Source organism: Rhinichthys klamathensis, unplaced genomic scaffold (assembly GCF_029890125.1).
Source record: "Rhinichthys klamathensis goyatoka isolate OS25496 unplaced genomic scaffold, OSU_Roscu_1.1 h1tg000259l_1, whole genome shotgun sequence".
NCBI lineage: Eukaryota > Metazoa > Chordata > Actinopteri > Cypriniformes > Leuciscidae > Rhinichthys > Rhinichthys klamathensis.
Window position 1 is genome coordinate 822,479 of NW_026606781.1, and position 24,321 is coordinate 846,799.

At 41.4% G+C, this 24,321-nt stretch overlaps 1 protein-coding gene across 1 annotated transcript; it reads left to right on the forward strand.

Annotated features, from left to right (window-relative positions):
* taok3b (TAO kinase 3b) lies at window positions 1–24,040 on the forward strand. The gene is made up of 8 exons (XM_056267465.1): window positions 1–435; window positions 1,764–2,000; window positions 2,786–2,914; window positions 18,191–18,394; window positions 20,542–20,781; window positions 21,269–21,481; window positions 22,152–22,334; window positions 22,493–24,040. Exons 2-8 carry the CDS (start codon window positions 1,815–1,817, stop codon window positions 22,652–22,654), a joined length of 1,317 nt encoding a protein of 438 aa, XP_056123440.1. The 5' UTR covers window positions 1–435; window positions 1,764–1,814; the 3' UTR covers window positions 22,655–24,040.
* Window positions 24,041–24,321: the final 281 nt, after the last annotated feature.

Below are 24,321 nucleotides of genomic sequence, written 5' to 3' on the forward strand. Positions count from 1 at the left end.
GGAAGTGCAGCCGCTAGTCTGAAGAGAGGCTACGGACTCCCGCTCTCGCCGAACAGAGCGACTCGCGCGCCATCCATCGCGATGCTGTGCCTTTTGCAGGCACCTGTGAACGACATACGCCAGTAACAGATGAAGGGTGAAGAGGATGCGCTGGAAGCAGCAGGCTGTTTGCGGGCAGCAGGGAGACGCAGCGGCATCATCCTCATCCTCAGCATCAGCAGCAGGGCGCTCGGTTAGCGCCCACCCCCACTCACTTCGTCTTTTCCTCCCCCCCTGCAGAAGCATGCTTGCGTGAGGGATGAGGCTGGAGACAGGGACATCAGGCCAGAGCTGCGGCCTTCTTCTTTTCACAAGAGCCGGGCTCGCCATCATCGCAGCAGCAGCAGCAGCAGCAGCATCCGCCAACGCTTTGCCATCATCACATCAGCATATTTGGTAGGCAGCCTATCTCTCCTCTTCTGCTCGCCGTTTTTGCATAAGAAATGCAGGCCTGCCATGGTCATCCACTCAACCCCACATCAGTAACCATGGCAACCACATCCTGTTAATAAGCGCTTTTTAACCCCCCCCCCCCCCCATGTCTTTCTGTCTCTGGAGCGCAGGCTTATTTTCCGGCTTTTTTTTGTAAAGATATTAATTTTGTTGTGATTTAGAGCTCTTTTCTGGAGCTGTACATTATGTACAGTAACCCCCCCCCCCCACATATATATATATATATAGATTCCTTTCCAGAATGCAAACTAAGTCAAGGGTTTTATATATACAGAGAGAGAGGTTAGTAGGCTACATGTTCGTTAAAAGAACATAATTATTTGCTTTCATATTGGCATTTTGATTCAGTTAGTGACACTATTATAATGATTATATTTTACTCAGACACAGTGTGTTCAACCCATCAAGATGAATCTGATTAGCTCCAAAATCATATTTTTCTTCAATGTAAAATTATATGAACCTATATACTTATAGCTGACATGAGCTGTGTAACATGCATTTAATCATTTTATTTTATCTAATTATTTTTTGTATGCATGCAGGTTTTATGATCTCTAATTAAATGACAAACTACATGGTATATTTGTACTGTAAAAACTAAGGGTTGATTTAAAATGAACTAATCAATAATGTGAATTAGTAAAACACTAAACAGTGAAATCACAATATATTTACTTTTTCTTATGCATACATATTCATTTTAACCTAAAATCCTGATACTGATAAACACTATACTACACATTATGCATCAACTTTTAATGTATTCAGTAGCTCCTGTTGCCCAAAATTTATATATGGACGTTTCAGATTTTTTAAAGTTTAATGAGTGATACACTCTATAACATTATGCTAGTTGTGAAAAAAAAAAGAAAAATTGATGAAGGCAAATTTAAAAGCTTATATATCAAAACATATCATTATACGCAGTTGCTCTGATGGAGCAAATAAACACAGCATTAAACAAAATGATGCATGCTCTCATTTTTATTGGTTATATAATCATTTACATACATATGGTATATAAGGTTACATATGTTTTCAATTTAGAAAATTCTGAATTAATCATAATATGACAGAAATGACTAGAAAGTCACTTTACAGAATTGGTCAATATAATGAAGATGCAAGTAATTGGTAACTTAAATGGGAACAATGAACATCTTTATCTTAAATTAATATCTTACATCTTGTGGTTTAAAAGGTGCAAAGAGAAAATAATCTTGCTTGGCTTACGTGACCTTTGACCCCCCAACACACTGTGTTTGCAGGTCAGTGAGCAGATCCAGGAGCATGAGCAGGAAGCTGTGCGGCGTGAGCAGATGTCAGGGTATAAGCGCATGCGGCGGCAGCACCAGAAGCAGCTGATCGCCCTGGAGAACAGGCTAAAGGCTGAGATGGATGAGCACAAGCTCCGGCTGCAGAAGGAAGTGGAGACCCAGGCCAATAACACTTACATTGAACTGGAGCGGCTGGCCAAGAAGCAAGCTGCTCAACTGGACAAGGAGGTGCTTGCTCATACTGTACTTTACACATAGTGGAGAGGGTTATGCAAAGTTTACAAGATATCACATTTTTTCTGTAAGTTGCTACTGTGAACATGCAGTGGGGTCCAAAAGTTGAAGACCACAGTAAAAATTTGGAATGGAAAATCTCATTTGAACCTGGAAATAAACAGAAAGTTTTAGAATTATGAAAAACGTAAAACAAATAAAGGTTATGAATTAAAATTAATTGGAAATATTTAAGTTTTTCAGTATTTTCAGTATTATCAAATAAGCAAATTTGTGACATTGATCACTTGAACTCCTTTGTACAGGTGATCAGATGTTCTTGCTTCCATTGAAGCTCAAGAATCTCTTTGGATCATCTCAAATCAACAAACTTGTGGATTTCAAGCAGCTCGAGGCTGCTGTGATTTAAACAAAAGGTGAAAATACTATGCAGTTCAAATTTTTTTTTTAGAATTTGTAATCAAAATAAACTGTATTAAATTATTATACAAAAGGATTTTCACTAGTGGTCTCAGACTTTTGTATGCCGCTATATGTGGATTACATGAATTATTTTAAACAGATTTTGATGAAATGACTTAGTTTACAAAACATACACCTATTGTATGTTTATTCAATATAGCAAATCACCATGATGACAAAATATTGTCAGTTTACTAATGCACAGCTGACCACAGTAAGCTTTTTTGTGATACTTATCCTCCCTTGGCCCTACGTGATTCATTTGTAAATGATTAATGTTGCAAAACCAGATGTTTTTTCATTTTGTCTCTCAAAAGACGAAGGCCTCGGCAGCTGAGGAGAAGAGAATCCAGCAACAGATCTTGGTCCAGCAGAAGAAGGAACTGACCACCTTCTTGGACACACAGAAAAAGCAGTACAGACTATGCAGAGAAAGAATGAAAGAGGTGAGATCAGGACAGTCAATTAATTCACAGGACACAGGACAAACCCAACTTTTAATGGTTGGGCCCCACTCTTCTGAGCCCAATGAGTATACCATAGACCAGTGGTTCCCAAACTGGGGTACGTGAGGTGACAGAGGGGGGTATGCAAACAAAATGCTGCGTTTTGCCATTCATTTAATTCTACCATTTAATTTCATTCTAAAATCTTTTGCGGTCAAAACTGACTGCATCCACACAAGCAGCGTGCATATGATAGGTTGCTTGCAGAGTATGCTGCCTTAGCAAATCTTGCTTTACTGCCATTTACACGTACTAGCATGAAGAAAAAATATAGACACAGACTATGCATAGAGATCGTTTTAAGACTCAAACTCTCTTCGATACAAAAACATACCCTTGTGTAAGTTCTTGTTTTTAATTTTGATATTATATTATCTGAACAAGAGTGCAGTTTTTTTCAGTTGAACGAACGTTTTGTACAGTACATGTTTATATTATGTACATTTTAAACACAGTATTGTTGTCAGTATTGTTTGCTCTATTTTGCAACGAAATAATAGTTCAAACCAAAGCCACATCAGAACTGCAACACACAGTGGTGTTTCGTGAACAAATCTGCGACTTTGAATCCATTCATAATTCATAATTACAGCCACTTTCTTTCTTACTGAATGAATGAATGACTCGATGGCTCACTCATTAAGATAGTGACTTACTGCCACCTACTGGCGGTTTTAGTTTAATATTTAAAGGGGTGGTATAATGCCCTTTTCACAAGATGTAAAATAAATCTCTGATGTCCCCACAGTGTGTATGTGAAGTTTTAGCTCAAAATACCCAACAGATATTTTTATATAGCATGTTAAAGTTGTCACTTTTTGATGGTAAGCAAAAACGCACTGTTTTGTGTCTGGCCCTTTAATTGCAAATGAGCTGCAGCTCCCGACACAGTGGGCGGAGCTTCAAGAGTGTGTGTGTTAGCAGCTCCGATTACCTCACGCAGACACACGCTAAAATGTCAGAAACTGTTCTGCCTTTTACGTTTAAACCGGAGTCAGACAAAGATGGAGAGACTAAGAAGAAGTGACAACATGTAGAATGCAACAGGACGTCTCTGAATGGTTAGTTGATGAATTTATGTTGCTGATGTGGAGTTAACTAACTTTAATTAGCATATTCTGTCAGGATAATCTATAAATCGCTCGTATAGGAACTGTTGTGAGATGCACAGAGTGACTTTCTATTGCATGTGAAAAGACTGATGCTACAGTTTGAGCTGACTCACAAATGAGCTCGACTACAACAGCTCTTCCTCTTCTCAACATGGATGGACTGCGTTCCCGGGGGCGGGGTTTATGTAAATCTTAGGGTTAGTGATGTCACTAACCCGGGAGGAAGCTGGTGTAGTTCCTACCAGCCGTTTGTTGTAGTCCTTAAAAAACGATTTCTTTAAAAGCAAATCTCTCCCTTTGCTTTGAACTTTGAGCGTTGTAACTTTGCAGATGTTGTTTATGCTCAAACAGCAACATTACACACTAACTAAAGCTAGAAAAGTGAAATCATAATCAACCACCCCTTTAAAAGTATCACTTCGTTTTTACCATCATTGCATATTTTTCTCTATTGAACTTTTGATTTATTTATTAAAAACATTATTTATTTTATAAAGGCATTTATAAAGGTAAAAAAATAACTGGGCAATCAATTTAAGGGGGCAAATATTGCGTATTAATGATGTATTATTAACAAAGTTCATGAGGAACTCGTTCAAGTGATCTATCCAATCAGTACGAGAGGAGGCCTATATATACAGTGCTTAAAGGGGTCATATAATGGTACATGCACTTTTACAAGTTGATTGTACTGAAATGTGTGTTGGCAGTGCCTGTACACAACCATCATATAATGATAAAAATCCATCCATGTATTTTGTTTTAATCTCCTTATATGTTTTCCCCTGTCTCAAATCGAGCCGTTTGACCGTGTGACGTCACACGGTCGGACGCCCCTCCCACGATTGTTGATTGACAGCAGCGTTTCAACACATCCTCGCCCTGAGCGAGCTGTCATCATAGTCCGTCATTGTTGATACTGGAGCAGAATGGCGTCTAAGCGATTGTGGTGTTCTGTTCTTGGGTGTAATAACGAACACAGCAGTCATTTTGATGTTCCTAAATCCGAACCGCTGAAGACGCAGTGGCTGAGTTTTGTTTTCGAAGGGAATATTCCCCACGAGCAACGTCAATGCTTTCATGTTTCCGCGAATCATTTCTCACCAGACTGCTTATAAACGAGGGTCAGTATGAGCTGGTTTTGCTAAGAAGCTGCTCCTGAACAAAAGAATCGGTAGCAACTATTTATGTTCCCTGCTGCACCTCCAGAAGAAGTAAGTGTAAAGTTGTATTAACCTTTATATTAATCTTTGCAAATCGCGAAAAAAAGTTTTTCATGACCATTAGTTGTAACAGCAATCTGTCAATGAACTAACGTATACATCAGTAAACACATAGCGTTCGTATCTCACTACTCTAACGTTACCCTGTCAGTGCATACAAAAATAGATCAAAGTAACATTACATTAACCAACAATTCAGAAACGTCCTGTTCGAACCTGCTGCTGTCAATTGCTGTTAATTGTCGAACTTCTTTGCAGCCGTCATCTTGTTCAGGGTCCGACTCCGGTTCAAACTGATACGGTTGCACAGATGTGTCCTCAGAGACTCCCGCTGCCATTCTTTCTCCAAATTATACCCTCAACTGTTGTCAAGGTAACACTCCACGTGCGTTGTATCAAAACGCCCACAGAACAGAGGGGCGGAGTCAGCGAAGCTGATTATCATTTAAAGGCATATGCACTGAAACGGGGTGCTGAAAACAGAGCTGTTTTTGACCAGATAAAATTAGTGTTTTCTTAAAATACTAATGAGAATTTTTAATAAAAGTATATTACAAAGTTTTCATTTAGACCCTAAACATTCATATTAACTTGTACAAAAATGGCATTATATGACCCCTTTAACAAATTTAGTAGACCACCTGTCATAATAAAGAGAAAACAAATTGGGGGGGAGGGGGTTGGGGGTTGATCCATCAGGGGGTAGTGAAGGGAGAGACTTAAAAAAGGATAAATAGGGCTGCCTTTACTGTAAAACTTGTTGGAAACACCTCTCAGAGAATATTTAATCTTTTCTAATTTCAAAAAGAACATAACATCCCTTAGCCATTGGGCGCTGGAAGGGGCTTTTGTAGATTTCCAGTGGAGAAGAAGCTGTCGTCTCGCCAATAGAGATGTAAAAGCAAGGATGTCTAATTGTTTCGATGTAAATCTATTGTAATCCTCTACGCATCCGAATATGGCAATATGGGGAAAGATAGTTAAGTTCATCATAAATATTTCAGAAATAATATCAAAGTACCTCTGCCAGAAGGAAAAAACTAACGGGCAAGAAAAAAACATATGAGTTAAATTACAGGGAGAGGTATGGCATTTGTCACAGCTGTCGGTGACAGCAGGAAAAATTTGTGACAGGCGTGCCTTGGAGAAATGGATCCTATACAAGACTTTGAACTGTATCAAAGTTAAACGGGCACAGGTTGAGCTAGAGTGGATTTTGTTGAGGGCAACGTTCCACCAAGTGTCATGCAATTCCAACCCAAGTTCACCCTCCCAGGCAGTCCTAACTTTAGTGGTGGATGAGGTGTCATGATTCAGGATAGGGCTGTCACGATGTTAGATTTTTCACACCACGGTTATTGTGGCCAAAATAATTCACGATATCGATATATCGCGATATCTATAGAAACCTTGGGGGGAAAAATGTCAAATCAGTCAAATTAATTTTTACTTTATTTAATTAGTCTTTTTTTGCATTTTTACTTCTTGCGTTGTTATATTTGAATGCACATTTTTGCGAAGTAAGACAAGCATGTGAAGTATATCTGGTTTCAAACTGGAGCGAAACACTGTCTGAATGTTTCCTGAAGAACTGAAAAGCTCAAACCTATTGTTGCGCCGGTGCAAGTCATGCAGATTTGAACAAAACAAATCAAGTGCAAATACAAAAATAAGACGAGTAAAGAAAACGGGGTATGCTACTTAATAATCACCCTTTATTTAAACATATGAAAACAAAAACCCGCTGTTAACAGGTTAATGTCACATTTCCCATTCCATGACTAGTAAAATAATCGCAATTTACTCTCTGTAAAATAGCGTAATCCGCAGGGTGATGGACACGGAGATGGGTAAAAAGGTTGGTGGCTACACATTCTGCAGATTGGGCTTAAGGGGGGTCGCACACCGGACGAGAAGCGCAGCGCAGCGCCGCGTGTAGCACACCTGACGCGCACTTTCTCAGTTCATGGCCAGCAATATTGTTATGTTTAAGGACATTATGAAATTAAGATCATATCTGTACTATGTTATGATTGTACTGTACAATTAAATACAATCGTTGCGAAGTCTGCAGTCTGAACACTTTACCTCAGTCAGAGCGCATCCGTTAACTGAATGATTTGAGAATCTCACCTGAAAATCCGAGCCATTGCTAGGCGTCGCGAACAGACGCCGAATGGTGCCGGTGGTGTGTGTAAACTCCTAGAAAATAATGTGTTCGAATTTTAAAGAATTCTCTGCGCTTCTTGTCCGGTGTGGGATCCCCAAAGCCGAAGAACTCCCATACCAAAGTGGCTGCGCGGGTGCGCGCTGCGTCTTCTTCTCATTTGATATGTCGCGGATGCAATACTGGCACCTCAACTGGCGCTGGAGTATACGTGTCATATTATCATAAAAGTCCTATTCATTTTAAACATCGTGGTTATCGCCAATACCGGTATATTGCCACACTCTAAATTAACACGATGTCGATATTTCACGCTTTGAATATCACGATTATCGTCAATACCGGTATATTGCGACACCCCTAATTCAGGAGTTTGTTATAAATTTCTGAAATGAAAGACTTCTGAGGGGGGTCTGGAGAGAGAAACTCTTCCCACAATTGGAGTGGGGGTGCAGAAGGGAAGGTTGGGAACAAGGATTTGGCGCAGTGTCTGATTTGAAAATAACGGAAGAGGTGAGATGGGGGGAGTTGAAATTCACTTGACTGCAAAGCTACGGAAAGTACCATCTCTATAGAAATCTTTAAAAGTTTTCAGGCCTTTGTCATACCATGTAGAAAATGTGGGATCAGACAGTGCAGGTTGAAACAAATGTTTTTTTATTAAAGGAGCTGAAGTAGATGGAGAAGTGCATTTAAGAAACCTTCTAAGTTGGAATCATATTTTAAGAGTGGACTTTACCACTGGGTTATCTGTAAAGCCATAGATGTTGGTAAGGATAGAGGAGGCAAGCAAATCAGACAAAGAAGATGAACCGCATGAATGTAACTCTAACTGGTACCATGGGGGATGCGTAAATTTGGACCAAAATGAAATTTTATGAACATGTGTCGCCCAGTTGTATAATTGGATATTAAGGGAGAGAGAGTCCGGCATTTAGTTTACATCTCTGAAGAGTTGATTCACTTATTCTGGATGTCTTTCCACACCATAAAAAGCTAGATATATCCTGATCAAGTGTTTTAAAAAAGCGCTTAGGTAAGAATAAGGGGAGACATTGGAATAGAAACAAGAACTTGGGTAAAATGTTCATTTTAACTGTGTTGGTCCTACCTATAAGCGACAATGGCAGGCTCCTCCATCTTTGAAAGTCAGACTTAATTTTAGACATTAAGGGGAGACATTGGCAGAAAAAAGGGAGGTTAGCTTTCTGGCTACATTTACTCCTAAATGCTTAAAACCTAAGGGGCTCAATTTGAAGGGGATATCGGACTGACTCAGCTGATACGCCAGAGCATTAACAGGATCATTCACTTTTGGATACATTAACTTTGTAACCTGAAAATGAGCCAAAATTACTGGTATAGAGTGACCGGGGTCTGAAACATATAACAACAAATCGTCCGCATAAAGGGAGAGTTTAAATTCCATTCCAAAACGTGATATACCAGAAAAAATGGAAGAGGATCTCAGATATATAGACAGCGCAAAAAGTAAAGGAGATAAAGGACAACCCTGTCTGGTGCCTCGAGATAAAGGGAAAAAAGCAGATTGAATACCATTGGTGGAGATACTAGCTAGTGGGGATGTATAGAGAAGGCGTATCCATGAAATGAATGCATCACCCAACCCAAATTTATTTAGTACAGTGAGCAGGAAATCCCATTCGACCCTGTCGAATGCTTTTTCCGCACCAACTGAGATGACCACCTCGGGGGTTGTAGTGGAATTTTTTGAGTATAATATATTTAAAAGGGTGCGGACGCCAGTTTGCTCTTCTGAAATCATGGCCGGGAGATGTTTTTCCAAACGGCTGGCCAGAGCCTTAGCAAGGATTTTAGCATCCACGTTTAGTAAAGACAGGGGTCTGTAAGAACCACAAAGGTCGGGATCCTTGTCCTTCTTTAACAGCAGACTTATGGAGGCTTGCCTTAAAGTAAGAGGGAGAGAGCCAACCTGTAGAGATTCCTTGTATACAGAAAGCAATATCGGGGCCAATCTGGATTGAAATCTTTAAAAAAATTCCACTGGGAATCCATCAGGGCCAGGTGCTTTATGATTTTGCTTGTTATTTATAGCAGCGTTGATTTCATCCACTGTTAGCGGCAGATCAAGATCATTGGTAACATGTAGGGGTGGGGGAAAAAATCGATTCTTAGATGCATCGCGATGCGGACGTGGACGATTCTGAATCGATTCACAATTGTCAATTTTTTTTTAGATATATATTATAATAACGTAATATTGACGGAACGCGAAAGACGGAACTCTGAAGCGCGGAAATGCAGTGGCCGGACCGTCTGTGGCGTGCACGTAACAGAGACGCGGACGCGATGGCTGAGCGGCAAATCCAAACACCCTCCTCGTTAAAAGCTGACGTGTGGAAATATTTTGGCTTCTGAAGTTGAAGGGGGAAAGGAGCTGGACAAGAGCCACAGTAGTTGTAAGCTTTGTAGAATAAAACTAAAATATTTCGGAAACACGACACATATGAGAAGCCATATGACACGTTTCCACCCAGAGGAGGAAAAACACTCGGCTGTACCGGTCGTTGTTATATTATTAATTTACTACAAGTATGCTGCTAGTTCAGACACACATTTATTTTCCTGTTGGTTCTTTGCAATGTTAATAAAATATATTGTACGTTAATTCTTTATGGGTCATTACTTTGTACTTTTAAAGCAAAGTATTTATAGTCACACACACACACACACACACACACACACACACACACAAAAAAAAGATTCAGATAATCGATTTAGCATCGAATCGCAGCCCTCTGAATCGTAATCAAATCGAATCGTGAGGTGCCTAGAGATTCCCACCCCTAGTAACATGTGGGCTAACAGTAGGAAAGTCGAGGCTATCTAAAAAAGCACCCATTTCAGAGACGTCAGGTGAGGACTCAGACTTATACAGAGAAGAATAGAATGAGCAAAATACTGAGTTAATGGTATTAGGGTCAGTATGTAGTGTGCCCGAGGGATCCTTGATTTGAAGAATCAATAAGTTGTTTTTATAGTCATGAAATAATTTTAAACATAAATTATTAGTTTTAGGCTAAATGGTAGGCTATTAACGAGCGTTTTAAACCTAGACTTTCTTATTTGCCATCGACCCATATCGAAGTTATAAAATGCATTGGTGCAAAAACATTCTTGCTGGCATTGTTTTTATGTACTTTTCCACAGTCTCATATTGACTTATTGAAATGACTGAAATAGTTTCTAGTTGTTCCGAAAGACTTGCTTTTGATGAAACTTTTATGCAATCTATCTGTTATGTTGCCAAATGAACACGTAGATAAACCACTGAAGAAGACCAGGACCACAAGGGACGTTTTTGCATTTTAATTTCTTCTCCAGATGGTGAAAACTGAAAGCATACACAACATGCTCTTAGAAAACTGAGCTCTAGACAGACGAGAATAAAGTCATTCATCGGCGCTTTAAAATGCATTTCCCAACTAGACAATACAAAAATACATTACTTAAGATCCTTATAAACACATAAAAACTTACGGCATTGCCTTGACAGTGCTTTAAAGGGAATGGCAACAGATCGCTGACCATACAATGCTGGATTTCGCCTGCTCTGTTTACCATGAAACCGAAACCGGAAGTTAGCGCGGCCGCACAGGAAATAAAATTGTCCGCTAATATTTTTTAAATAAAACTTACAAATAAACATGAAATACTTATAAGAAACTCTTAGAAATGCTTTTTAAACATTTAACTTATTTATTAAATTATTAACTGCCTTAAGAACAACACATTCCCCGCCTGACCTCAGTGAGGTCACTATCAACAACAAAAACTTAGCGGGATTCAGTCCTTTGGCAAAAGAAGAATGACTTCAGTAACTGGTCGCAAAAAGGTCTTTCGAGTGCCTTTGTCATTTACTGTGACCTCGACTTTCCTTACTCGATTGTCTTTCCCAGGGAAAGTTGCCGTGACTCTACTCATGAGCCAGCTGTTCCGTGGAACCTGCTTGTCCTTGAGCAAAACAAGGTCACCAACTTGCAGATTTCGACAAGATACAGTCCATTTCTGCCTCTGCTGCAATGAAGGCAGGTACTCTCGCCTCCAGCGTGTCCAGAACTGGTTGGCAAGAGCCTGAACTTGTCTCCATTGCTTGGTGTAAAGGTCCTTGTCCAAGAAATCTCCAGGAGGAGGTATAAGGCACGATTTCTGGGTTAGCAGCATAGAGGGAGAGAGAATGAAGGGATTGTCTGGATCGGACGAAACTGGAAGGAGTGGCCTGGCGTTTATGATTGCAGACACTTCAGCCATAAGTGTGCACAATACGTCGTGAGTGAGTTGCACCTTACTTTGAAGCAGCATTGAATCCAATATTCTCCGTGCAATGCCGATCATGCGCTCCCAGGAGCCTCCCATGTGGGACGCATGAGGCGGGTTGAATTCCCAACTGCAACCTTGATCATTCAGGTATAGTTGCAGAGCTTTGTCCATTCCTAACTCCTTGGAAGCCCCAATGAAATTAGTGCCACGATCCGATATAAGTTTTTTGGCAGGGCCTCTCAGGGCAAAGAAGCGTCTCAGGGCATTTACACAACTGCTGGTGTCTAAGGACTCAATTACCTCCATGTGCACGGCTCTTGAGCTCATGCAGGTAAACAGGATAGCCCAACGCTTACTTTGTGCATGTCCACCTCTGGTACGTCTGGTGGTTACTGTCCAAGGCCCGAAAACATCAAGGCCGACGTAGCTAAAGGAAGGACATGTTTTCAAACGTTCCGGGGGAAGATCTGCCATGAGTTGCTCTTCCTGCTTTCCCCGCAGTTTGCGACAGATAACACACTTGTGGATAACTGAATTAACTAGTCTCTTTCCACCGACTATCCACAGACCTCCAGCCCTTATTGCACCTTCTGTTAGGTGACGACCCTGGTGCTTGACCTGTTCATGGAAGTGGCGAGTGAGCAGGATAGAGACATGACTGTCTTTTGGGACAATTATCTGGGTTTTTTCAGAGTTCTCGAGCTCTGAGTGTTTGAGTCGACCTCCAACAGAAATGATGCCGTTGTCCAGGACTGGGGTGAGCTTTTGCAAAGGGCTTTGTTTGGTGATGGATTTGCCAACGTTGAGGGCAGACAGCTCCTTTGCGAAGGTGGCCTGTTGCACTTGTTGGAGGATGACACGTTTTGCTTGATCCATTTCATCTGGTGAACGAGGAAACTGACATATGTGCCACCCTTTGCATCCATGGTTTGAATTGGAGCCGTTGAAAGATTTTGCCATGTGAATGAGGAAGGCGACTGCACGGACCAAAGACTTGAAGGTGGAGAAGCGCTCAAAGCGCTTACAGGAGACTACTTGAAGGTGAGTGGCACAAGTTCTCACTTGTGGCCTGATTTCACAGTCTTTGTCAGGCTCAACTAAGTCAAAATTGTCGTTTTCATTCTTTGCCTCTGGGGGTGAGCGACGGATGAAGGAGGGTCCGGTGAACCAAGTTGTTTTTGTTAGTTGAGATGCTGTGAGCGAGCGTGATGCGTGATCCGCTGGGTTTTCCTCGGTGCGCACATAGTGCCACTGCTCCGGCTTTGAAGACTGGCGAATACGCTGCACTCTGTTGTGAACATATGTGTAGAATCTTTTTGATTCGTTGCAGATGTAGCCCAATACCACCTTGCTGTCTGTGTGAAAGTAAACAGCGTCAAACACTATGTCTAGCTCATTCCTGACAAGATCAGCTATCTCTACAGCCAAGACAGCGGCGCACAGTTCCAGTCTTGGTATTGTGGGCTCTGACTGAGGAGTTAGTTTTGCTTTACCCATGACAAACCCTACCTCAACTTTGTCATTTGGATACAGAGCTCTCAAGTAGGCTACTGCACCTATTGCTTTGGTCGATGCGTCTGAAAAGACATAGAGTTCTTTGCGCTTTGCCTGACTGAGAGAGGTAGATGTGTACGTTCTTGGGACATGGAGTTCCCTTAAGTCCTGCAGCGAATCCCTCCAAGCTTCCCATTTGCTCTGCTTATCTTCTGGAAGTGGTGTGTCCCAATCAGAGTTTTCTGAGGTGAGTTCTCTGAGTAGAGCTCTTCCCTGAATGGTGACTGGTGCTTATAAGCCTAGTGGATCGAAGACACTATTAACAGATGACAAGACACCTCGGCGAGTAAATGGCTTGTTTGTTGTGGCCACAGAAAATGTGAATGTGTCTGTCATGGTTTCCCAAATTAGGCCTAGACTGCGCTGTGATTGTGTTTCCTCACCACTCAGATCCAGATCTTTCAGGACTGCTGCGCAATCTTCAGGAGAGAAGGCTCGCATGGCTGCTGGTGAATTAGAAGCAAACTTATGCAGGCGCAGATTGGACTCAGCAAGTGAAGCTTGCGTTCTTTGGAGCAAGTCGATCGCTTTGGCTGGAGAAGGCACAGAAATCAGTCCATCATCGACATAGAAGTGTCTCTCCACAAACTTGACTGTGTCAGCCCCATAGTCTTTCGCTCCAGCTTCAATGGCCTTGCGCAGACCGTAAACAGCCACAGCGGGAGATGGAGAGTTCCCAAACACATGGACCTTCATTCTATAATCAATGACCTCCTTTTCAACATCATTGTCCTTGTGCCACAGAAAGCGAAGATAGTTCCGGTGATCCTCACGCACCATGAAGCAGTGAAACATCTGCTGTATGTCGGCCATGACAGCAATGCTTTCTTTACGGAAGCGGAGGAGTACCCCAATGAGACTATTGTTTAAGTCGGGGCCAGTGAGGAGTACACTATTAAGTGAGACACCGTCCTCTTGGGCACTGGAATCAAAAACTACCCTGATCTTGTTGGGTTTTTGAGGGTGGTAGACCCCAAACGTGGGGAGATACCAGCATTCTTCTCCTTGCTTAAGTGCGGGCGCTATCTCAGCGTGACCGCTGGAGAAAATCCCTCCCATAAACTCCACGTATTGCTGCTGCATGTGGGGTTTCTTTTGCATGCTCCGTTTGAGAGACAAAAAACGTCTGACTGCTAGCTCTCTATTGTTAGGCATTTTCCGGCGAGGCTCTCTGAAAGGAAGTGGGGCGACCCAGCTATTGTCATCGTCTCTGTACATACTTTCATCCATGATCTCTAAAAAGAGTGTGTCATCTATGGAGGGAGCTGGCTCATTGTCGTTTTTGCTGCGGTTGAAAACTGATTGTCCCAGACTTTGCTCTGGAGCCTTAGTGTGCCTGTTACTGTGTGGCGTTTCCTTGAGCTGTCGGAAGTTATCACACTGTCCAAAAACCGTGGGGCGGCCATTTTCAAGAATAATTGTTTTGAATGAGTTGACTGTGGGCTTGTGGACCTTACCTACACACACCTCCCCGACTACGACCCACCCTAAATCTAGGCGCTGGGCGAAGGGCGCATGATGAGGGCCATTAACTTGTTCCCTTACTTTGTGAGCACGTAGAACATCTCGCCCTAGCAATAGAAGTATTTCTGCCTTATGGTCTAGCTCTGGAATGTACTTTGCTATGGACCGAAGGTGTGGCTGGTGCCTTGCAGCGTTTGGTGTTGGGATCTCGCTTCTTTCGTTAGGAATGTCCTGACATTCAATGAGAGGAGGGAGTGGGATTACCACAGACCCATCTAAAGACTCAATGTGAAAGCCTTCAGCCATTTTCCCCCATGTTTCAACGAGGCCTGAACATGTTCTTAGGTCATAACTGACTAGTTTATGTTTAATGTTGAACAGATCAAAGAACTCTGGCCTAGCTAAGGATCGATTGCTCTGATCATCGAGTATGACGTAAGCCTTAACCGCACTGTCCTGGCGACCCTCTGGATACACCTTTGTGAGACATATTTTTGAACAAGAACGACCCCACTGACCTGGATCGCACACTTTGGTGCATGTTGTGGTTACTGTGATGCTGTCTGAGATGTCTTTTCCCTCCCCGCCATCCTCTTGAGCGGGAGCAGGAGCCTTGAAGGTTTGAGCAGGAGCCTTGAAGGTTTGAGGTGGAGGGCCAGGATGCATTACTGTTTCGTGGCTGGTACTTTCACAGTCGGAGCACTTTACTGTGGATTTGCAGTCCTTAGCGAGATGAGTGTCCGAGGCACAGCACTTAAAACAAATTCCTTTCTCTTTAAGGAAGGCCTTTCTTCATCAAGCAGTTTGTTCCTGAATGTCCTGCATTTATTGAGTGGGTGGGGCTTATTGTGCAGCGGGCAGTTGCTTTTAAAGTCCTTGTTGGGGGGTGTAATATTAGTTTTATTTACGGAGATGGGTTTGGCGGAGCTAAAGTTTCTCAGGTTGGGTCTTTCTAAATGTAATTGGGTTTGGCTGTACTGTTGGTTAAAGCTTGGATCGTTACGTCTCTTAGCTTCTTTGCATATGAACTTGCAAAAGTAACTGAAAGGTGGAAAGCAGTCATGATGATCCTCTTTATATTGTGAACCTAGTGACATCCACTTCTCCTGAATTCCATATGGGAGTTTGTCCACAATTGGCCTGATTCCGCGTGACGTGTCAAGATAGAGAAGACCGGGCAGATACCCATCCTCTTTTGCTCCTTGAATCTCCTGTAACAGATCCCCAAGTTCCCTCAGTTTCACATTATCCTTTGCTGTCATTTTAGGAAAACTGTCCAATCTCTGGAAGAGCGATTTTTCGATGATTTCAGGAGCCGCATAACACTCTTGGAGTCTGTCCCATGCTTTCTGTAAAGCTACTGCAGGGTTATTGACACACACAGAGCGAATGCGTCTAATTTGACTACTTGACTCCTTTCCTAACCATTTTGTCATCAAGTCGAGCTCTTGTGTTGGCATGAGGTGAACGTCTGCTGTAGCCCCGGTAAATGAGGAGAGCCACGCTCTAAAATTCTCTGGTTTGTCATCATATTGGTATAGACCTGAAGTGATGAGGTCACGACGTGCCATATATTGTGCAAGTGGCTCTGCTTGGTGGGACGTACTTGCAGGTGAGTTATAGGGAGGCACGAAAGGGCTAGAGAATGGGTTGAGTGCGTTCTTTGTTTGTTTACTTTTTGGTTTAGTCTCACCTATAGGAGAGGAAGATGTGGATTGGAAAGCCACGGATGTGTGTTGGTTGTGGCATTGGGGCCTAGTGTTAACAGGTGAAGGTTCTGCGTCTGAAACGTCATTTTCAGTAGGATTCCATGTGATGAATGTGCCCTCTATTTCAACACTTTGGTTGCAGGTGGCTGGAGCGGGGCCATTATGTTTATTCACATCCATTTGAGATTTCACATATTCACATGTTCTTTCTCTTTTAACTCTATCTGATTCTGATCTTCGGCTCTCATGCCCATCTCGTATTGCCTCTGCATCTTCTAGCACCTCTGCCTCAGCTACTGCGGCATCTGCTTCTCTTTGTAATTCTAGCACCTGTAGCTCTGTGTCGATTTTCACTTTTTCCACTTTTAACTGTGCTTCCTTGCTTGCATATGAGGCTCTTACCCTAGCCGCTTCTGCTTTGGCTCGAGCACGAGCGGCACTGCGTTTGTAGCAGATCTGTTGCTAGCTGCCATTTTGACCACGATGAAGCTCTGATTGCTGCCTTTTCACTGTTATGTTGCCAAATGAACACGTAGATAAACCACTGAAGAAGACCAGGACCACAAGGGACGTTTTTGCATTTTAATTTCTTCTCCAGATGGTGAAAACTGAAAGCATACACAACATGCTCTTAGAAAACTGAGCTCTAGACAGACGAGAATAAAGTCATTCATCGGCGCTTTAAAATGCATTTCCCAACTAGACAATACAAAAATACATTACTTAAGATCCTTATAAACACATAAAAACTTACGGCATTGCCTTGACAGTGCTTTAAAGGGAATGGCAACAGATCGCTGACCATACAATGCTGGATTTCGCCTGCTCTGTTTACCATGAAACCGAAACCGGAAGTTAGCGCGGCCGCACAGGAAATAAAATTGTCCGCTAATATTTTTTAAATAAAACTTACAAATAAACATGAAATACTTATAAGAAACTCTTAGAAATGCTTTTTAAACATTTAACTTATTTATTAAATTATTAACTGCCTTAAGAACAACACACTATCTTTGAATCCACTAAATCCCGAATATGTTCATATATTCAAGTCTGGACTTTGACTTGGCCAACTGTGACTAAAGATCTTACACATATTGGTGGATTAACCATTACATAAATAAAAATGATTTCGGTAATAACCAATACTGTTACAATAGTTTAGGGCAGCTGTGACACAAACCTTACATTGGGTGGTGGTCTAATAATTTTTTTAAATAAAAAAAACAACAGATTTCTGCATCGCTCCGCCACTCCTCACTATTGGCTGGTTCCTATCCCAGCCAGGAATATGGGGGGAGCACTCTGGGTTCGGGCCAAATTCGAGGTCGGGGCCCTCCTCACGGACAGTACGCCAAATAGTCTTTTCTGTGTCTGATTATTTGTATGTGTGAACTTGTGAAATGGAAAAGGTGTGACTGCAGTCTAAGTGGAACAGAGGGGGTACACAGAAGGATGTTAAACGCCTCAGGGGGTACACCACTCTAAAAAGCTTGGGAACCACTACCATAGACGATGTTAGTCCCACAGGGCCCTGAACAATGTCAGACTAATTGTTACATATTACCTGTAATAGGTGTAAGCCAAGTATATAATTCCATTGCCCCTTATGCCCTTAAATTCTATTACCATGATTTTGCAGTAAAATATTACAGTAAGATATATATTTTTTCTGTATACATTAGGAAATGAATGAAGACTCTGATACACCAAAAGAGGAGAAACAGGAGCGCTTGTCACGGCATAAGGAAACAATGCAGCGCTCCCAGGCTGAGGAGGAGGCCCAGCTGTTGAACCAGCAAAGACTGGTTTATGAAAGGAGCTGCCGTGCTCTAAAAAGAAGAAGCCTTATCAAGAAGCATGAGTTTGAACAAGAGCAAATGCGGGAGGCAAGAAATAATATGAATCACCACAAAGAATGTCTCAAGCACATTCTTTTGTTCTTGTGAATTTTGAGGTTTCATTTAGACATTAAATAAAAATTAAATAAAAAGGTTTAAGCTTGTTTAAGTTTAAGATTAATGTTTTAAAGTCTCTTATGCTCACCTCACCAAGGCGGTATTTATTTGAAAATAACAGTTTTCTATTTTAATATATTTTAAAATGTAATTTATTCCTGTGATGGCAAAGCTGAATTTTCAGCATCATTACGTGCAGTCTTCAGTGTCAAATGATCCTTTCTAATATGCTGATTTGGTGCTTAAATAACGTCCTGGTTGCGTATGCAACCTGAAGGAGGGACGGAGGACGTTGTCGACGTCGACTGAAATTGGATCATGTTAGGGAATCAATCTTCTTCGAGTATTATTAGAACGAGCCAATGCACATTGGCGTGCGAGATCTGCATCTCATACTCTGCCCTGCGGCGTGGGTATAAATACGGAAGTAGATGCACGCACCAGTTGCTTTTCCGCTGAGGAGCCGAGCAGAGCCCGGAGTCAGCGGTGGACCTGCAATAGTGGCGAAGGGACTACGTCCTCCGTTCCCTCCTTCAGGAGACAAGGATCTCCCATCTAAGATGCAGCGGCTGTTGGACACAGGTGTGTCGCAACAGACCGCTCCACTGGAGGGATAGCCTCATAACCCTTCACCGCTCCTCCGTCAAGGGTAGCGAGGGAGGACGAACCACTCAGGCCATTTTCGGCAGTAAAAGGTGCCGTCCATGACCTGGTACGCTCTCCATGCACTTGGGCTGAGAACCAGCATGGCCCGCCCCGAGATACCAATCATCCAACCGAGACTGAGCAGGACACGGTGGAGGATTCCACTCGAGCCCGACAGCCTCGGCGGCCCATTTCAGCATAGCTGACAATTCTGGATCTGGCTCGGGCAACGTTACACTACCAGAGGGAGATAACACAGTCGAATCATCATCTCCAGTGGCCAGCTAACCCTCCGATGCTGCGATCGGCGTCCTGTTCTCTGGGGGAGCCCCAGATGAAACGGCTGGCCCACCCATTACAGATGGACCAGCACGCTCCACGAGGGACTCCACCGGCTGCGGTGGAAGGGAGGAGTGAGGAGCCCACAGGGAATGGTTACCGGGCGAGACATCCAACACTATCCTCCTATCACCCATCCCACGCGGCACCCGAGGGCGGGGTGTGGTAATGGGGACTCGTGCTTCGCAGACGAAGTCGAGTCTCATCCTAAACACTGCGAGAGTCATATTCCCGCAATGGGAACATGAACTGTCCACAAAGACTGCTTCAGCGTGCTGTAAGCCCAAACACGTGACGCAACAATTGTGACTGTCAGAGAGAGACTGGGAACGACCGCACCCAGAAACGCACAGGCGGAATGACATCTTGAAAAAGACGCAAACGCACCCGTGTTGCTCTTTCAGGAAAAAACTCTCACCAGTGCCAGAGCACACAGGGTTATAACCGCGGCAACACTGATACAGGGCTGGTGCAGCCGCTGCACTCGCGCTGTAAACACCAACACCGGGAGAAACTTCCAGAAGAAGCACCGACACACTCACTCAGAAGACCTGAACATGAAGCTCGGCTCCGAAGCGAAAGGCAACTGGTGCATGCATCTACTTCCGTATTTATACCCACGCCGCGGGGTGGAGTATGAGATGCAGATCTCGCACACCAATGTGCATTGGCTCGTTCTAATAATACTTGAAGAAGATTGGTTCCCTAACGTAATCCCATTTCAGTCGACGTTCACCATGGAGGTTAATTTATTATTAATAATGTTTAAAAGAATTGCGTTGCTAAATATTTTTATGGAAACCATGATAATAGAACGGAAATCTTTTGTAACAATGTAAAAGTCTTAACTGTCGCTTTTAAATGTCTTTACAATCAATTTAACCCATCTTTGCTGAATAAAAGTATTAATTTCTTTTAAAAAAAACTGAAAGGTAGCGTGCGTGTGTGTGTAGATTTTATATAGTGATATTTAGTGTTGATCAGAGCATTTGTGCTATTTCAAATCAGAAACCTGTTACACATTATCTTTTTTTGTTGATGTCACACAAACTAATGAAATATTATTCATACATGTCTTGCTCTTTGTGTTAAAGGAACTTAACAAGAAGAAGACACAAAAAGAAATGGAGCATGCGTTGATGATCAGGCAGGATGAGTCCACCCAAGAGCTGGAACAGCGGCATCTACATACCTTACAAAGGCTACGCTTTGAGCTGATGCGCCACCAGCATCATACTGAGTTGGAGAACCAGGAGGAGTACAACAGTCGCCGGCAGAGGGAGCTCCACAGAAAGCATGCACTGGAACGCCGACAGCAGCCCAGGAACCTTAAGGTAAACATTTTGTAATGGTGGGTAGAACCAACTTAAAATATGAAGTAAAAAGAACATTACATACCGGTAATATAAATATAAAAATAGAATATGTAGCAGCTTTGGATGAACAAGTCGCTAATTTAACATTAAAAGGATTTAAATGTATTTGAATGTTAATGTTAAATGTTTTTCTCTCTTTGAAACAGTGAAAGTATACACAATAACACAGGATGAAAACACTATTGTATTTAACCCATGTATGATTGTTTATGATTGTATGAAGTTTATCATCTTTTTACTATTTTAATTGTATCATCTTTATATCTCTTTTAATTCCTTTTATAACTGTTTTAATTTTCTTTGCTTTTATTTTGTGATTATTTTAATTCCTTTCTGTGTAAAGCACTTTGAATTACCATAGTGTATGAAATGTGTTATATAAATAAACTTGCCTTGCCTTGCCTTAAATCATTATCAAAAATTATCATGTCTCATCTCATTATAGACATTGGAGATGCAGATCAAAAAGCAATTCCAAGATACATGTAAGGTGCAAAACAAGCAGTACAAAGCTCTGAGGAACCATCAGCTGGAAGTCTCCCCGAAGAGTGACCACAAAGCCATCCTGAAGTCGCTGAAGGAGGAGCAGACGCGCAAGCTCGCACAGCTGGCAGAACAATATGAGCAAAGCATTAATGAGATGATGGCCTCTCAATCGGTAAAGTACACAAGCAGTAGAGGAAAATTATGTCAAACCACACAATTTGTCCTCAGAATGTGGAGTCAGTTGTGGCCTAGGTTATAAAGTTGAATCTTAGACACTTCACCTGATAAATGAATTGAAACATACACTGCCAAAAAAAAGGTGTATGATTTTATTGCTAGCAAATTTCACTAATAATTACAAAGAAACAGCATGTAACACATTAAATTAAATACAACATATTGAAGTTGAAAGACTGAAATAGAATTGTATTATGTAGTCTAATAATCTTTTTTTTATTTACAACTTTGAAACAGTACAGGACTTGCCTCTTTGGAATTAGAGAAAACCTGTTGAAATAGAAATGGAGTGTTTAATTGTTTTTAAACAAATGCTGTTTTTTTATATGCAGTCAAAATATGCTTTTTTAATATTCCCCTTATAGCTACAGGCTAAAACCGTTTGAGAGGTTTCCCTCTAGTGGCTCTGCTAGGAACTGCTAAAATAGGATTTACAAATTGAATTTCCACAACCAAGCCAAAGTTTCTACTTACACCATTTGTCCAAATGAACACTGTTAAGTGTAATATTGCTGCTTATATATGCAATATTGCTTTTATTCAATATGGAATAGTATAGAAAATCTCAGTGTTTTAGATAATAATTGGAGCATATTATCTATCAGTTACGTTTAGATGAGGAGCAGGAGGCTGAATGTCAGGCTTTAAGGCAGCAGCTACATCAGGAGATGGAGCTCCTTGATGCCTACCAGAACAAAACCAAGGCACAGATGGAGGCCCAACATGAGCGTGAGGTGCAGAAGTTGGAACAGAAGGCGTCTTTGCGCCGGGCTCACTTGGAACAGAAGGTGAGCTGTTTTTTTTTATTTTATTTTTTATTTTTTATTATATAATTAACCTCTGTAATTCATAGAATAGATTTGGCCATAACTGGCCAAACTGTGAACTTTGTTGTAAAAAAATGGAAGAATCTTGTCTTAAATACTGCCCACACCTCTGTTCACAGATTGAAGAAGAGCTGGCCTCACTTCATAAAGAACGGACCGAAAAAATCAAGCATTTATTTGAGCGTCAGGAGCGAGAACTGGAGATGTTTGATTCAGAGAGTGCGCGGCTAGGATTCGGAAGCTTGGCCTCATTTGACTTTCCCAAGGATGAGGCCAGATGATCCAACAGAGGTAAAAGGGACTGTTTAACACTGATGTCTTTGGACACATTGTGCCTGCACTGTCCCTGATTGTTGGATTTACCAAGATTATCCAAACAGTGACCATGCTGGATCAATATCTTATAACTCATATCGGCTGTGAGAACTTCACTGTATTTCTGAAAGGAGAAACTAAACAGCTACAAACTCAAAAGTGGTTTGGTGGTGCATCACTGAGCTCATAAACCAAGAAGAAATATCTAGACAAACTGACCTTTTCTCCATGCCATTGTCCCACTTTTGGTATTAAATTAGTAATTCAGGATATTTTAGTACAAGTAAGCACTTTGATATGTTGAGTACGATCCCATCATGTTAGGTGGAAATGATGTGTGAAATGCCTTTGGTGTCATCAAAGGACATTGCGACTGTAGAATGTGTCCTGCGTCTTCACCGTGGCTATTAGCTGTTTTGTATGTATCACAGAGAATGTGACAACTGTTGATGAAAACTTTACGCAGAAGCAGATTTTGAAGCAGTGTCTGATTTTAAAATATGGTGAAAACATTAAGAGCTTTTAATTCATTTCATATTGTGGAACCCACGCTTTATTTCTTTTTACTTATAAAAAGAAGAAAGAAAAAAAAAGAAAAAAAAATGTATTCATTGTTCAGTATCCTAAATTAATTGGCATTAGTTTTATCAGGATGTGGACTTATTACATTGAATCAGTTCTGTCAGAGTTACTGGTATTATTGCATGCACTTTAAAAGACAAATTCAGGTTGTGAAGTGGAGCATGAATCTGTCAGAGATTTTAGCCGTGTACAAATAAAAGTGTTCATACAGTTTTGTTTTCATGGCTATTGATACTGAACATAAGCTTTATCTTTGATATAAATACCCGCCAAATTGCCAAATGCCTTTAAGTTCTGTTGATGAATGTTTTTGTTTTCCTTATTTTGCACAATTTGTTGAATTGTGATTCATTCAATGTGGACTTATCACTGCTCTTGTACAGGGAAAATGTTGCAATTTGTGTTGTAAAATTTTTATATAAATATTTGTATATGATAACCTAAATAGGGTTTACATATGTATTGATCTATCATTGCCAACAAAGACCTATGGAACTCTTGTTCAGTGAAGGCAGAGGAATGCAAACTTATTTTTGTAAGTAAAATAGAAAGTAACTTATATTCTCGTGCATCATGTGACAGCCTTCATGTCTGGTGGAGCTATAATGTGAACACCTCTGTGTAACAGAGTTCATGGCTTGCTGTCATTTAAGAAAGACACCACTCCAGCAACTAGTAGAAGGGGTTCAGTTGATTCTTAATTCACAAAAACATGTACTGTATAGGCAGATTTGTGGTGTGTAATAAAAGATTCTTTGGGCCTGACTAACTACTATCTTTTATAAACTCTGACCTTTCCCCTTATTATTCATGAGTGTCTCATAATGTTTTATCAGTGATAAAACTGTCTTTGCACAAATGAAGTGATGTTTTAACAAATAAACACAATGAAGTTTTGATTGGCTAGTAGCATGCTATGAAGTTTTGACTGTCAAACAGCATGCTGGGAAATATTGATTTGTTTCTTAAAAGTAATAAGAATGAATTTTAATAATTCATTAATTTATTTTGGTTGCTGATATTAACACAGCAGAACATCTGTATTTCTGTG

What these genes read in the sequence shown, in the direction of transcription:
- taok3b (XM_056267465.1), top strand. Translation starts at nt 1,815, where the DNA reads ATGTCAGGGTATAAGCGCATGCGGCGGCAGCACCAGAAGCAGCTGATC. An exon ending in GCAGAGAAAGAATGAAAGAG is followed by an intron (nt 2,915 to 18,190) that starts GTGAGATCAGGA and finishes TGTATACATTAG; the next exon opens with GAAATGAATGAAGACTCTGA. An exon ending in AGATGATGGCCTCTCAATCG is followed by an intron (nt 21,482 to 22,151) that starts GTAAAGTACACA and finishes ATTATCTATCAG; the next exon opens with TTACGTTTAGATGAGGAGCA.